Consider the following 15,805-nt stretch of genomic DNA (forward strand, 5'->3'; position numbering starts at 1 on the left):
ATTAATATGTGAAGGAATTCAACTGGTTAGACTTTGATTTTTCCATTACTTTATTTTCGATTAATAAAAATTAATTAATTTCTATAATAATGTATTTACTTATTTTATAAAAACTAACATGTTCGGGAGGGAAGTTTTTATCAAATATTAGAAAGAAAGAAAATTCATTCTAAATTTACTCATATCAAATTTGTGAGAAAATTTATGACGGAAATATCATTATATTTACACATAACAAATTTGCGAGGAATATTTTGTGACGGAATAATTTTCATCATAAATTTCATCGTTAATATTTTGCTGAGAAATAAAATGTGAGTTGTGTTGAGAAACAAGTGTGAGTTCTAAGTCTCATATTTCTTAGAAAAGTAGAGTTTAAGCATTTTATAAATAAGAGGACTCATACACCTATCACCTTAAGATTCTTGGTGAATATGTGGTGTCTTTCTTACTTATTTGGATGAGTCTTTGATATTTAGGTGAATGTTTGATCTAATGTGATTGTTTCCCTCTCAACGGCGGTACAACCATGTGAATGAAACTTGAGGGTTTTCAACAAAGTGTGAATTATATATATTTTATATTATTTATTTAATAATATTTAATAATTTAATTTTTATTTTAACTTTTAAGTATAATTTAAAATATTTCTCCTTATAAATTAATGATTTTAAAAAAATATTAATAAAAATATTTTGTATTAAATGATTTATTTATTTTAAAATTAATTTTTATTTTGTTTAAGAAAATTATGATAAATAAAATATGTTTTTAATAATAACTTTGTGGAGAATTAAATATCTAACAATATAATATATCAAACATTAAATAAATATTTGATCACATATATAAAAATGAATATTTTTAGTAATATTTGAAATAAACTAATCATACAAGAATGTAATTAAAATGTATATGCCCCACATGTTAATATTTATGGCTCCGTTCGTGGGTGAGTGTTTGATCTAATGCAATGTTTTCCCCTCTGGATGATCCATCATGTTTACCCATTAAATTCTTCACCTTTAATGCAATAATTCATACTGCCTTCACAACGTCTGCAATTTGATGACTTTAACATTCTCATCTCCTTCGTAATACTTGACAAGAATATCTCATACATCCTTTGTCGATTCAACATGAGAAATCCGATCAACGTTCGTCATGTCTACTGCTGATTGAATATAAAATGCAGTCTTATAGTCTGCCTTATAGTCTTTCTTCTTGACCTCCTTGTCCGCGACCCTCTAAGCATCAATTGCGATAGTAAGCTCAAAACGTCATAGTAATCACTTCTAGAATTTCATGAAAGTTAAACAAAAACTGCATATGTTTTCTCAATCAGATCCAATTCTTGTCGTCAAGAATAGTAATCACTTCTAGGGTTTCATGAAAGCCAAACAGAAATTGCTTTTGTTTTCTCCATTGAATCAAATTCTTGTCGTCAAGAATTGGAAGATAATTCAGAATGTCATTGTTACCATTCATCTTTGCAGCAAACACGATTAACAATCCACAATCCCGGAAACACGATCACCGACGTGTGATTCTAGAAAAGACTTTCAAGAAACTAACTAGGACTCAAGATATCAATTTGTTAGTATGTGATGCACTTAGGAGAGACCGAAGAATAATGATACTATTATTGAATGTTGTAAAATTGAATTACAATATTCATATATTTATTTATATATAAAATTACTTGTACTCTAAATAACAAACTGGCCGAATAACTTGATAACTAAGTAACTAACAATTCCTAATCCAAACTAACTTGGATTTAGGTTACAACTTGAATTATATCACAAAACACCTTAAATATATAAAACATTGCTAGAATGCATTAAAAACTTCAATAACTATAAAAAAAGAATAAATTCAACAAACGAAGGAGGAATTAATATACTTGCGTTAGTTAGCGTAAAATAGGGTTATTTTGCCACCTATATATACATACTTAGTACGTAAGAGAACCAACGAATAGTGAGGACACTGAAACTCTGAAACAGAATCAAGAACACAACAGTCATCTCAATTTTATTCCTTTGTCCCTATTAAAAAACATTTATGTTTACTAATATTAGTGTTTTATAAAGTAATATCGTACACGTCAAATATATGACATATTGCAACATTGTATTTCTAAAACTTTAAAAAATTATATATATTTTATGTTAGCGTAAAATATGGTAGGGTTATTTTGCCAGTTGTATATTACTAGTATGGAACAGAACAAACGAGTAGTGAGGAAACTGAACCGAAAATTAAGAAAGAAATTATTGTTTTAGAAAACTATATAACAAATTTTCCTCATCACGCTCCATCTTAAATTGAATTCTGGTATACAAACTCACTTTTATTCCTTTGTCCCTATTTTAAAAAACAGAATATTTACTAATATTAGTGTTATATAAAGTACTATACAATGACGCACTGCTTCATGTTTTTATGATTTTATAGAAAAGATTTGTATCTGTGACTTTCATAGTTAAGATTCACAACATATACACGCAGTGAGATGATCACTAATTTCAATACATTGTTTTAAGATCGATCTATTAGGGTTTGAAAACAGGTATGGCAGATATTGAGTCTCAAACAATTCACAAAGAGACGTTGCATGAAGAAGCACCTGGTGTTTTGCACAAAGGAAAACATCCTGTGATTCTTAAGGTATGTATGCATGCATGCATGAGCGTATTGCAAAATTTACCGAATCTTTTCTTTATGTTTTTGATGGATGTATCTAAATTGTTGAGGAAAATGAATGAAACTGTTTGTTCTAGTTTTTTCAGATGTATTTATTATAAATCATAATCTTGTATCGTTGGTGAATGATGCTTATGCAGTTTGATGATGTTGTGTACAAAATCAACGATAAAAGTGGTGGATTATTCAAGAAGAATGAAAAAGTAGAAGAGAAAACAATACTAAAAGGAGTAAACGGTGTTGTTGAACCAGGTGAGATGCTAGCAATGTTAGGTCCATCAGGAAGTGGAAAAACAACACTATTAACGGCCTTAGGAGGAAGACTTGGTGGAAAACTTCATGGGAAAATAACATACAATGGACAACCTTTTTCAAATGTCATAAAAAGAAACACAGGTTTTGTTACCCAAGATGATGTTCTTTACCCTCACTTAACAGTAACAGAAACCCTAGTTTTCACAGCACTTCTTAGATTACCAAATACTCTCACAAAACAAGCCAAAGTTGCACTTGCGAAAAACGTTATTGATCAACTTGGATTAACAAAGTGCGAGGATAGCATCGTTGGAAATACTCATCTAAGAGGAGTTTCTGGTGGAGAGAGGAAAAGGGTTAGTATTGGACAAGAATTGCTTATAAACCCTAGTTTGTTGTTTCTTGATGAACCAACTTCTGGTTTGGATTCTACTACAGCGCAGAGAATTGTATCGACTTTGTCGGATTTAGCAAGAGGTGGAAGGACTATTGTGATGACAATTCATCAACCTTCAAGTAGATTATATTATATGTTTCATAAAGTTTTGTTGCTTGCTGAAGGGAATGTTTTGTATTTTGGAAAAGGGTCCGAAGCTATTCAACATTTTTCTAATATTGGTTATGCTCCTGCTATGGCTATGAACCCTTCAGATTTTCTCTTGGATCTTGCAAATGGTAAAAAATATAATAAAATTTGTATGCATTTTTTACCAAATTTAACATGTCATTTAATATCTTGGATCGTAAATTTTGCAGGTATCTACACGGATGACGCGAATCATGACCATATCATAGACAAGCAAAAACTGATTTCAGCATTTAAGAGTAACTCTGATGGACAGTTGAAGCTAGAAGCACATCATGAAATCAATGGCTCTGATGGTAGATTTCAAGAGACAGGTTCTGAAAAATGGCCTACTAGCTGGTCACAACAATTCTTTGTATTGTTAAGAAGAGATATTAAAGAGAGAAAATATGAATCATTCTCTGTCCTTAGGATTGGTCAAGTTCTTGTGGTTGCAGTTATTTCAGGACTACTTTGGTTTAAATCTGATACCTCACACATGCAGGATCAGGTAATAATTAGCAAAACACAGTAGGCACAATTGGCCGAACTTCATTACCAAACATCGGATTTTCATCATTTTTTTTTTGTATATTCATCTCAACTTCCTTTGCAGATTGGACTATTATTCTTCATAACAGGCTTTTGGGGTTTTTTCCCACTCTTCCAAGCAATCTTCACCTTCCCTCAAGAACTAATGATGCTCGAAAAAGAAAGATCCTCAGGAATGTACCGACTCTCCTCCTACTTCATCTCAAGAATGGTAGCTGACCTACCAATGGAGCTAGTCCTCCCAACAGTCTTCCTTCTCATAACATATTTCATGGCAGGACTCAAGGCAACAGCGCTAAACTTCTTCGAAACTCTTTTCTCGCTCTTACTGAATGTGTTGGTTGCACAAGGACTAGGACTTGCACTTGGTGCTGCTGTACTTGATCAAAAATCAGCAACAACACTTGCATCGGTGTTGATGCTAGTTTTCTTACTTGCTGGTGGATTCTATGTTCAGAATGTTCCAAAGTTCATAGATTGGGTGAAGTATATTTCTATTAGCTACTATACATATCAGCTATTTATTGGATCACAGTTTCACAGTGGAGACACATACCCTTGCTCTGAAGGTCAGTGTCCTATTGAAGAGTTTCCTCCTATAAAACAAGTAGGGTTTGATTTGAATGGACAATGGATGGCTGCAATGGCTCTAGTAATAATGCTAATTGGTTATAGACTTATAGCTTATTTTGCTCTTATGAGGATTGGAATCACAAAGAAATAGGCTTAGTTTATTTTGATTTTGATGTATCCTATATAGATTTATGTGCAAGTAATCTATATGTAGTTTTTCAATATATATATTTAACATTATAAAATCATATTTGTTGCTTGAAATAATATTATCAATTCTTATAACAGAACAAGAGGCTAAATTGAAAGCTATGCTTAGGCTTTAATTGGAACTAAATTGAGTTAATTACCCAAAGATAGTTAGTTAGTATCCACCAAGTTTATGTTAATTTCATTGCTCCATTTGAAAGACTAGTCGTTAAGAACTATTGAAGGATGATGTGGTGGTCATGTGGCTTCTCACTCAAAATCTTCAAACCAACTGAGCATATGGAGTAATGTGTCATATGATGGAATGCAGAAGGAAGACTACAACATGGTTACCTTCTGGGGATTTAATCAAAAGAATCACGCCTAATACTGGAGTTAACCTGAAAGGTGAATAATCAAACCCTCCCACCTTGATTGGAAAGAATTCTTTGTGTCAGATAGAGATTTGAGTCATCAATGAGGACTTAGAGCACAAATCAATATGGAAGCTAATGAGCACGAGATTCCTCGAGATTTTTTTACATAAGCAATGATAACCTTCATTCTCTCAACCTCTCAAGAGAACCCAAACTATCTAAATGTTCTCCAAGAAAATTGGATTTCTAAATAAACATTCAATGGAGACTAGAATGACTTATGTGAAGTTTTTTTTTAAATATTCAATTTTTTTTAAAAAAATTCAAAAATACCCATATTTTCAAAAAAATTATAAAAATGAGCATTTTTTGCCCTATTTTGTTCATGGGCGCCTACCCTTAAAGATAGGGCAAGTAGCCACTAGGAGTGACGCCTACACTTGTTTCCCTTTTTTTTTTAATTATCTTTATTTTCATTTTTAAAAATCTTTTTTAAGTTATTTTAAATTTATTAATTCATATTTATTATAAATTATATTAATTTATATTAATACATATATATAAATAATGTTTATATATATATATATATATATATATATATATATATATATATATATATATATATTAGTTATATATATATTAATTTAATTTATAAGTAATTAATATTATTTATAAATTTTTGGGAGAATTATGATTAATCATGTTAGGGTTAATTAATCAATTATAATTAGGGTTTATTGATCGGTTATAATTAGAGTTTGGTAGTTATGACCTAATTCAAATCGTAATTCTCCCTAAGACTAATTAATCAAGTGCGACACTAATTAGGGTTAAGTACATTGGTGTACAACCTAGATCTTTTCCTATAAATAAAGTGTTATTTCCTTGCATTTTCTTCACCACTATTTTCTATCACTTTCTCTATCAAGTTGAGTTCATGGCATCCCCCAGACCGTCGTCATGGCAGCGAACATCATCAAGGCGCCCGGATCCTGAACCAGTAATCTTAAAAAGGGATGGGCATGTTATTTTCTCGCCTGTGAAACCCTAATGGAGATGAAATTTTGGAATATCCGTTCGTTGGACCAACTAAAAAGGTCTTTGATGTCTTGGTTAGAGGGAAATTACGAACCTGGTGAAGTCATCAGAAGGATTCAAAGGCTTAGAAGAAGTATCTCATTTGAAACTGGAGAAACAGTATATTCGTGGGTTGAAGTTGAAAGCGACATTGATTGCATCCAAATGATGCATGGATCAGACGACATAGTGTTAACTGTTGTAATTTCCTAGATTTTAATGGTTGTTTGTGTTGTTGTTGTTGTATTTGTTATTGTTCTAGTACTTGTTCTTGTTTTAGTACTTGTTCTTGTTCTAGTATTTGTTTTTGTTTTAGTAATTGGTGTTGTAATGTTAGATGTTTGCGTTTGTTGTTCTAGTGTCATCTTCTATTTGGAATAAAAAGTAAACTTTATTGATAAATAGCATTGGTACACAGAGTTATGAATATGAAAACTATGTTGTGGAACTAGATCCAAGATATGGACATTTGTTCTTATTATGCCCCAGATGTCGACATATGCTACACTTCCTCTGCATTTTCTCTGCGACGTCCATTTCAGTTCTAATGCGCCTGCTATTTGGACGACCACTTTTATTCCGCCGTATCGATTCGTTGTGCCAAACAATTTCCCCGTCATACTCTGGCCAATATGCCTCCAATGCTACAACCGGAAAGGGATTGTCGTATATATTTAGCAATGTTGCAACTTTGTAGATGGGAGACACTAGCGACAATGCATCGAAGTGGCTGTGTGAACACGCTGCAATGACATGGAAACAAGGCATACGATAGGCCTGAAATTGACCACAGTCGCACCAACAGTCTGGTATTAGGACCCTATACTCTTGTCTGGGCAGCCCCTGGTTGTGGTCAATTGTTTCCTTGACACTAAAAGTGTGGCCATGACGGTCGAATTCCGTAACCCGATGGTTGCTGGCTTTGGCAGATTCCTGCCTCATAAACTTCATGCAGGCATCACTATATACTTGACTCGTCTGTAACACTGCATGCCAGCGCTTGCCTCTTGTTACGAACAACGTTGCCATCCGAAAATAGGTCGCACTCACCAAAGCGGTTACCGGGAGGTTACGTATGCCCTTAAAGACGTCGTTCATTGATTCCACAAGATTTGTTGTCATGTGGCCCCACCTTACTCCATCATCGTATGACCTAGTCCACTTTGCTCTGTCAATATTATCGATCCACCTCCCTGCATCAGAATTTGCCAACACTATTTCCCGGCGGTAGTATTAGAATCCAGGTTGGTTTAATGCATACCCCGCGTTTATCAAATTTTGCTTCAAGAAATTGTCTTTGAACTCCCGCACAAAATTTTGAGCAATATGCCTGATGCAGTAGACATGCGTAGACGGGGGGTCATGCCAACCATTTGCTGGATTATTGTATGCACTGTCTATAGAAGCGTGCCTATCAAAAATCACACAGATGCCAGCTTGTGGAGTCACGTGCGTTCGGAGATTCTTAAGGAAGAAACTCCAAGCAGCAGCCGTTTCTCCTTCTACCAATGCAAAGGCTATTGGGAAAATATTAGAATTTCCATCTTGTGCGACCGCCATCAGTAACGATCCTTTGTATTTCCCATACAGCTAAGTTCCATCGACTTGAATAAGTGGCTTGCAGAATGTGAAACCGATGATCCAGGGACGGAATGCCCAGAAAAGTCTATGGAATATTCCATTACCTTCTAGACGAGTTCCGTCAGGGGATTGTGCCGACAAGGTCTCCATTATAGAAACCGTCCCAGGTGAATACAAATGTAGTGCAGCCAGGTAGCGCGGAAGTTGTTTGTATGATTCCTCCCAATTACCGTATACCAGTTCAATTTCCTTGGTTTTCGCTAACCAAGCCTTTCTGTACGACAGTGTATATTTGAAAACAACAACACAATGGGAGATAATAGTTTTGACCTTGATTGACGGGTCAGCTTCAACAAGAGGTATTATGGAATGACAGATCATATCATGGCTAAGTTTGCGATGATCCTGTGCCATGTTTGTGTTGACGCACGTGTGAGCTTGAGAAATGGATCATATCACCCACACATTATGTTTCTTCTTGTACGATGCCATCTACCTATACCCACACTCTGGGTTTTTGCATAAAATAACGTATCTTTCCGGGTTTGATTTGTTAACATCGTAGTCAACACAGTTTTTCAAGTGCCAGTTTTTTATTTCTAACAGACACTCTTCCTTGGTCCGAAATTGGTCACCCTTCTTTAACTCCTCATCAGACCTCATATATGGGTTGTAGAACATATCCGACGAGGGCTCATCCTTGCCCAAGTTAAGGGTTGTGAAGTGCGCAGGCGGTGAGTACCGTTGCGCTATAGGTATTTGTACTTGGTCTTCGTCTTTGGAATCACGGTTCACCAAGTCATCAACCACGTCTTCTGCATCATCAACGACATCGTCTTCAACGGGGTGTTCAACGTCTTGTTCGTCATCAACCACAGGATCAATAACCTGTGACTGAATATTCTGAGTTGGTTGAAATTGTTCCAACACAATGTACAACACTATATAGTCGTAACCAGAATACCCATGGTTACGAAACATGTATTGTGCCTCCATGTCATTTTGAATCAATGACTTATAAAACCTGACTGAGTTATTTTCAGAAAAAAAAGGTTGTTGATAAAAAATTTGGGACACAGGTTGTCTAAGTTTGGACTCAATCTTTTTTTTCAGATAAGAGAAGTCAGCTCCTCTATTTAGACAAAAACGAGTGCAATCGGTGTTTCTAAATAGGAAGCCAGACATATCACATTCATAAGTCTCACCATTCATGTGAGCTTTAATTTTGTATTGTGATGAAGATGCCATGATATGTGAAGATTTTGTGAAGATATTGTGAAGATATATGTGAAGATATTGTGAAGATTTTGTGAATACCTTTGTGAAAATTTGTGTGAATACTTATACTCACACATCCACCAAGCCTTCCTCACGCATGCCTATCCATCAAATGTCTTCACCACCTAGTCTGCAAGATTCCCACGCATGCCTTACACGTGTCACATTTTTGCATGCAACACTACCACCAAGCCTTCCCCTAGACAAGACAAGTGCAACCTAATCTGTACCAATGCATGCTAACCTATCCACTTAGCCTGCATCTAGCCTGCACCTAGCCTTCAAGATTCTCACGCATGCTTATCCATCAAATGTCTTCAACACCTAGTCTGCAAGATTCCCACGCATGCCTTTTCAAATATGTTGTCTCGGCTTTAGCTTTGCTTGCACCAACATTAGCTTCGTCTTCATGTGCATTAGCTAATGCCACCTCTTCACATGATAAAACAGTGAGCCAATAATAAAAGGGCACAACATCAAAAAAAATGCTACTAAATCCTAGTACAACATTCAAACAAAAAGTTCTAATTAATATACTATATAACAGACTTGAGCAAGTTAAACCAGTTACACCAAAACTGTTGCTTTAATGATGTATATTAACTAAACCTAAATGCAAATTGAAAGTGAATAACTCCATAGCGAAAAGTTTAACTTCTTGAACTTCCAATACTGAATATCACGCTTCAAACAAAAAGAAGCCATAACAAGTGAATGAAATAAAACATCTACTTAAAAACTTGTGAGCCAGAGGAGCACAATAAGAGAATTCAAACAACAATGACAACTCTGAATTTTCAGTTACTGTTCTTTCCTTCATCAACGAAAAGACTGATAGAATATGCAGGATACAATGTTATTCAAAAGCTAAACTATCTCCTTTTTCCATTATGTGTTTAAAATAATATTCAATCTTATTTAAGCTTAATTATTTATTTTAAACAACCTGATTAACTAAATTGAATTAAAAACCAATTTAAACTTTCTAAAACTGTTTTACTAAAATAATATTCAAAGCATCCGAGTACCCTAATTTTCTAAAAATGTCTTCACCACCTAGCCTGCAAGATTCTCACGCATACCTATCCATCAATTGTCTTCACCACCTAGTCTGCAAGATTCCCACGTATGCCTTACACGTGTCACATTTTTGCATGCAACACTGCCACCAAGCCTTCCCCTAGACAAGACAAGTGCAACCTAATTTGTACCAATGCATACTAACCTATCCACCTAGCCTGCACCTAGCCTGCAAGATTCTCACGCATGCCTATCCATCAATTGTCTTCACCACCTAGTCTGCAAGATTCCCACGCATGCCTTACACGTGTCACATTTTTGCATGCTCATACTATTTGAAAACGGTTATAAATAGCAGGTCATTCTTGAAAGTTTTCATCAACCACTAACACTTTTATTCAGAGAACTCCGGCGAAACTTCTCATCCACCAAGCTTCGTTCTACATTGCAATCATGTCTCTTCTTACCATGGGCCAAGAACACAGAGGCACTAGGGCAAACATTGCCTCATTCGTAAGTTTTTCTTGAACATTGCCTCTTTCGTATGTTTACAATTTATTTTTTAAAACTCCAATCTAATGATTGTTTATATTGTTTGTTTTTAAAGGATCCCAAGAAATTTCGTCAACGTTCACACCCTATGCCTTATCCAGACCCATGGTGCGTACCTTACATAGAGCGTCCGGGGTTCGGTCATGTTATGCATGTGGTAAATGCCACAATTGATGTGAAATTTATTCTTGCTTTGTGTGAACGTTGGAGACCAGAGACACACACTTTTCACCTACCAATCGGTGAATGTACCGTCACACTAGAGGACGTGTACATGCTTTTGGGTCTTAGAATAGATGGTAAGCCTGTGACTAGAAATGTTCAACAGCCCAACGAACTATGTGTTCAAATGTTGGGCGTAGATCTGGTCGAGGGTGAGGGATCTGCAAAAGCAAGGGGCCAGGGTATTAAACTATCGAGCCTCCAATTCTACCACGACTCTATAAATTTGACTGAGGATTCGTCCGAACAAGAAAAAATCATAAAAACAAGGTTTTACATTATGTTATTGTTTGGGAACTTGTTATTTCCCGAAGGCACGGGAAATAGCATAAACTTTATGTACTTGAGTTTGCTCGAGGACATTGATAGAATAAGCACGTATAGTTGGGGTTCTGCTGTATTGGCTTTCCTATATAGCTCTTTGTGTAAAAATGCACAAAATGACCACTGTACATTTTCTGGATGTGCTTTTTTGCTCCAAACATGGGGGTGGTGGAGATTGCCGAGGCTAGCCCCAGAAAATCCTAACGTCTACTCCTTCCCCTACGCAACTAGGTAAATTTATGATGTTATTTCATTTTGTATATTTATTCTATAAATATTTGTAAATAATATTATTTATCTTTTTTGTTTAGGTTCATTACAACCGGACTAGATTACAGTCTTACCCCGAAAAATAAAATAATATTTTATCATCAACTCTTGGATCGTCTCCGAGCACAAGATGTATTACCACTAAATCATTCATCTTCTAACTAATTTATTAATATCAAGCATTCTCAATAAATAACATATTTATTTTTTTCTTTGCAGTTTATTTGGAGGCCATATTTTGGATTGGAACATCAACCCAACCCCGAAGATGCAGCTGTTTGGACAGCAAAAACGGCTATCATGCGGTTCACCACTGTGGAGATGCACCAAAGTGACCATGTCAAACTGCAATTCGAAATGCATCAAGAAATCTCAGGCCCCCCAATATCTTTGGAACCTTGGCATCTAAAAAAAGTCAGCCACCAGTGGTATGCCCAAAATTGGAAGGCATTTGCAAAGGAGTTCCGTAAAATGTGGAAAGAGCGTGCCCACTATGTTCTATAATTTCCGGTGGCGCCCAACGAAATGAAGCCGACAAGGGAATATGTGGATTGGTATATAGAAAATACAAATCCATAAATGATTGTGTCTGACCCGTTCTATTTGGACGATCCCCGAATGCAACGACCATATTTCCAACAACAACAACCATATTTCCAACAACAACAACCACCACAATATTCCCAACAACAACAACCACCACAGTATTACCAACAACAACCACCACCACCGTATTACCAACAACAACCACCACCACCGTATTACCAACAACAACCACCACAACACATGTCCACCCCCCAACCAAATCAACACTACATACCACAAACTCAACCCCAATATCATGAAGATTACCAACACCAACCTCAACATTCCCACCACCATCAACAGTCCCAACACCTACCACAAACTCAATCCCCCCACATCCACCAATCCCAACACTTCCATCACGACGATGTCCCGGGCTCTTCCAGTCCTCCACTTAGCCCCGACACAGGTATACAAGAGGATTACAAATAAGACTACTACACACCACAACAGACATTGTTCTTTAGCCAACCCGATTCAACCCTCAACTACCAAAGGCCATATTTCGAGGGCGCACCCACCAGGAGTCAGTTTGTCCCACCGAGACAAAGCTTTGAGGGCGCAAAGGGCACCCGCCTTTCCTACAGCATTGAAGGGACTTCGACCCAACCACAACGCCAAACGGCAAGGGGACGCGTTAGGACTAGGGGTGGTAATAGGGAAGCACCACCACCACGTGAGCCGTCTAGACGAGTAGTTAGACCTCCCCCGTGCGGATCGTACCAGGGACCGCATAATATGTGATAAATCCCAAATTAATAATGCATTTTAATCATATCTTTATAATATTTGTCTTGTGTTTTATTTTAATATAAATATATTGTGTTTATTAATATAAATTAATATATATATATATATATATATATATATATATATATATAAATATATTTATATATATATATATCTTGTGTATTTTACAAATATATACATAATATTATTTATTTACATGTATATAAATTAATATATTTTAATAATTTATATAATAATTAATTACTTATAAATTAAATATATATATATATATATATATATATATATATAAATTTATATATATATATATATATATAAATTTATATATATATATATATATATATATATATATATATATATATATATATATATATATATATATATATATATATATATATATATATATATATATATATATATATATATATATATATATATATCTTGTAAATAACATTATTTTTATATATGTATTAATATAAATTAATATAATTTATAATAAATATAAATTAATAAATTTAAAATAACTTAAAAAAGATTTAAAAAAAACATATTAAAAATAATTTTAACAAAAAAAAAGGGGAAACAAGTGTAGGCGCCACTTCTAGTGGCGACTTGCCCTACCTTTAAGGGTAGACGCCAACTAGGGTGGCGCCCATGAACAAAATAGGGCAAAAAATGCCTATTTTGTAATTTTTTGGAATATGTGGGTATTTTTGGAATTTTTTTAAAAAAAATGAATATTTAAAAAAAAACTTCGACTTATGTTGATGATGATAATAAAAATGATTAGTTGTCTTGCTCTATGTTCTATCTCCTACTTTAGTATGATTTATTTTCCTGCATTTATTACTTTATTAAAATCATATATTTTCCTTCTAATTTAATTATAAGTTAGTTACTTCCAAACTTATTATGCGATTAATGTGTTTCTGTTGTTTAGTTAAGTATACTCTTAGGGTGAGTAAACTATATTTTCTTTATTTGTGAAGGATAGTTTAACGACTCCAAATTTTTTATCTTTCTTTTGTTTGTTTACTATCATCCTAAGAGATGTCTTGTCAGTATTAAAAAGGAGGAGAATATGGATCATGTGCTTGCAGGTATAATTATCAGTTGGTTTTAATAATGACAACTTTCAAACAACTTTTAACGATGATAACTTCATAAGTCAAATGTCTTTTTGACTTTAACAAACTCTTTTCAAAGAGGGAGTTGATATCAACTACCCAATAATTTTTTATAATGGCATTTGATCAAGTAGAAGATATTTCAAGCCTCATCAGTTAAATTATTCAAAGATCCGGGTGATGTTTTAATCAATCGTTGAATCAAGCAAAGGAAATTGAAGTTTGAAAGTGACAAAGTGTAAAAAATGGTCTGATCATGCGCTTAGAATTTTAGAGTGATTAGTTTAAATTGTAAAAGATCAAAAGTAAGTCTTGGAGTTCTAATACAATCACATACACACATATGCACGCGCGCACACACACATGCACGCACACACAAACACACATGCATGCACGCACACACACACACACGCACGTATACACGCACACACACACACACACACACACACACACACGCATACACACACACACAAGAAAAATATTTTTAAACCCTCTCTAATTTCAATAAAAATTATTAAATGATATGGAGGCATGATGACTTCTTGGCAAGTGTATCAATAGTGTCACAGTAATAAAAGGTCGAATCCATAGGGACTGTGTTCGAACAAGCCAGCAATTGTGCAATAGGAAAATAGTAAATGGGGAAGGGGGTTTCAAGTTTCAGAACGAAAAACAAAATATGAGTTTTAACATAAATGTTAACACGCTTAGGTTGTGTATTAGAATCCCATTATCCTATCTTGTTAATGTATGATGCCTTGTATGAATGGTCTATTCCTTATAATCTCACGATGAACTAACAAAACTTTTATAGTCGAACCCTCATGAAATAACTCACTAACCACTACTCAGAGCTTTCTATCCCTAGTCCTCCAGCGTAAGAAGGATTAGGCGATATACATAACGTTAATCCCCTAGGCCACTACTCGGGGTCTCCTATCTATATCCAACCAGCATAAGTATAACAGTTGTCCTAGGTCCAACACATAGGTTAAGGGTTAGTAATGCATATGTGTCAAATATTAAATTAACAGACTATAAAATAAAATAAAACATTAAGATTAAGAAACAACTTAATAAGATTATAATTCAAAGTATTCATACAAACTCAAATCAACATATAATGTCAACAAGATTGAATAAGGTTCACCATCACACAGCCTAACCTAGAGAAGGTTAGCTACGCATAGTCAAAATTATAATACCAATTAAATAAAGAAGAATAACATATGAATTCCCTTGAAGGATTGACCTCCAATGGCTTCCAATGCTCTGAAAATCACCCTTTTATGTTGTAAAATCATGCTCTCAGTGCCAAATTTTGTAACCCTTGTGAAAGTGCTGAATTTCCCCTTTTAAAGGTGCTAGAATGCACAAGAACGCGTTAGAAAAAGGCCCAGAAAAAGAGGCCATCGTGTGTATGATACCCTGCATAGCATGGTGCATCTTGTAATGCCCTATCACACGCACGATGCTGGATATGATTATTTCCGAAGCTTCACTCTTTTTTGCTCCTTTTCACTCAAATTTTCACTAAGTCCACAATTCGCACACTTAGCTATTTCCCCCTCATTCTTTGGTCATTACTCCTAATGTTTGTTCGTCTTACACTTGTTTTGATTTGATTCTTCGACTAAATATATGCAATAACAGACTGTCATCACAACCCCAAATTTAAATTGTTGTTTGTACTCAATTAACTCATTCGTAACAGCACATTTCAACAGACAACAAGTCGCACAATAAAAATCGAACATCACCAAATTAAAATTTTCTTTTATCTGACCATGTTCTAGCTTCCA

At 34.7% G+C, this 15,805-nt stretch overlaps 1 protein-coding gene across 1 annotated transcript; it reads left to right on the top strand.

Annotated features, from left to right (window-relative positions):
• The first annotated feature begins 2,435 nt into the window (after positions 1–2,435).
• On the top strand, positions 2,436–4,805 carry LOC127086387 (ABC transporter G family member 9). Its single transcript, XM_051027147.1, has 4 exons — positions 2,436–2,673; positions 2,850–3,639; positions 3,721–4,040; positions 4,146–4,805. Exons 1-4 carry the CDS (start codon positions 2,578–2,580, stop codon positions 4,803–4,805), a joined length of 1,866 nt encoding a protein of 621 aa, XP_050883104.1. The 5' UTR covers positions 2,436–2,577.
• Positions 4,806–15,805: the final 11,000 nt, after the last annotated feature.

The sequence above is a fragment of the Lathyrus oleraceus genome, chromosome 5 (genome assembly GCF_024323335.1).
Source record: "Lathyrus oleraceus cultivar Zhongwan6 chromosome 5, CAAS_Psat_ZW6_1.0, whole genome shotgun sequence".
NCBI lineage: Eukaryota > Viridiplantae > Streptophyta > Magnoliopsida > Fabales > Fabaceae > Lathyrus > Lathyrus oleraceus.

What these genes read in the sequence shown, in the direction of transcription:
- LOC127086387 (XM_051027147.1), top strand. Translation starts at nt 2,578, where the DNA reads ATGGCAGATATTGAGTCTCAAACAATTCACAAAGAGACGTTGCATGAA. An exon ending in AACATCCTGTGATTCTTAAG is followed by an intron (nt 2,674 to 2,849) that starts GTATGTATGCAT and finishes ATGCTTATGCAG; the next exon opens with TTTGATGATGTTGTGTACAA. An exon ending in TCTCTTGGATCTTGCAAATG is followed by an intron (nt 3,640 to 3,720) that starts GTAAAAAATATA and finishes TAAATTTTGCAG; the next exon opens with GTATCTACACGGATGACGCG.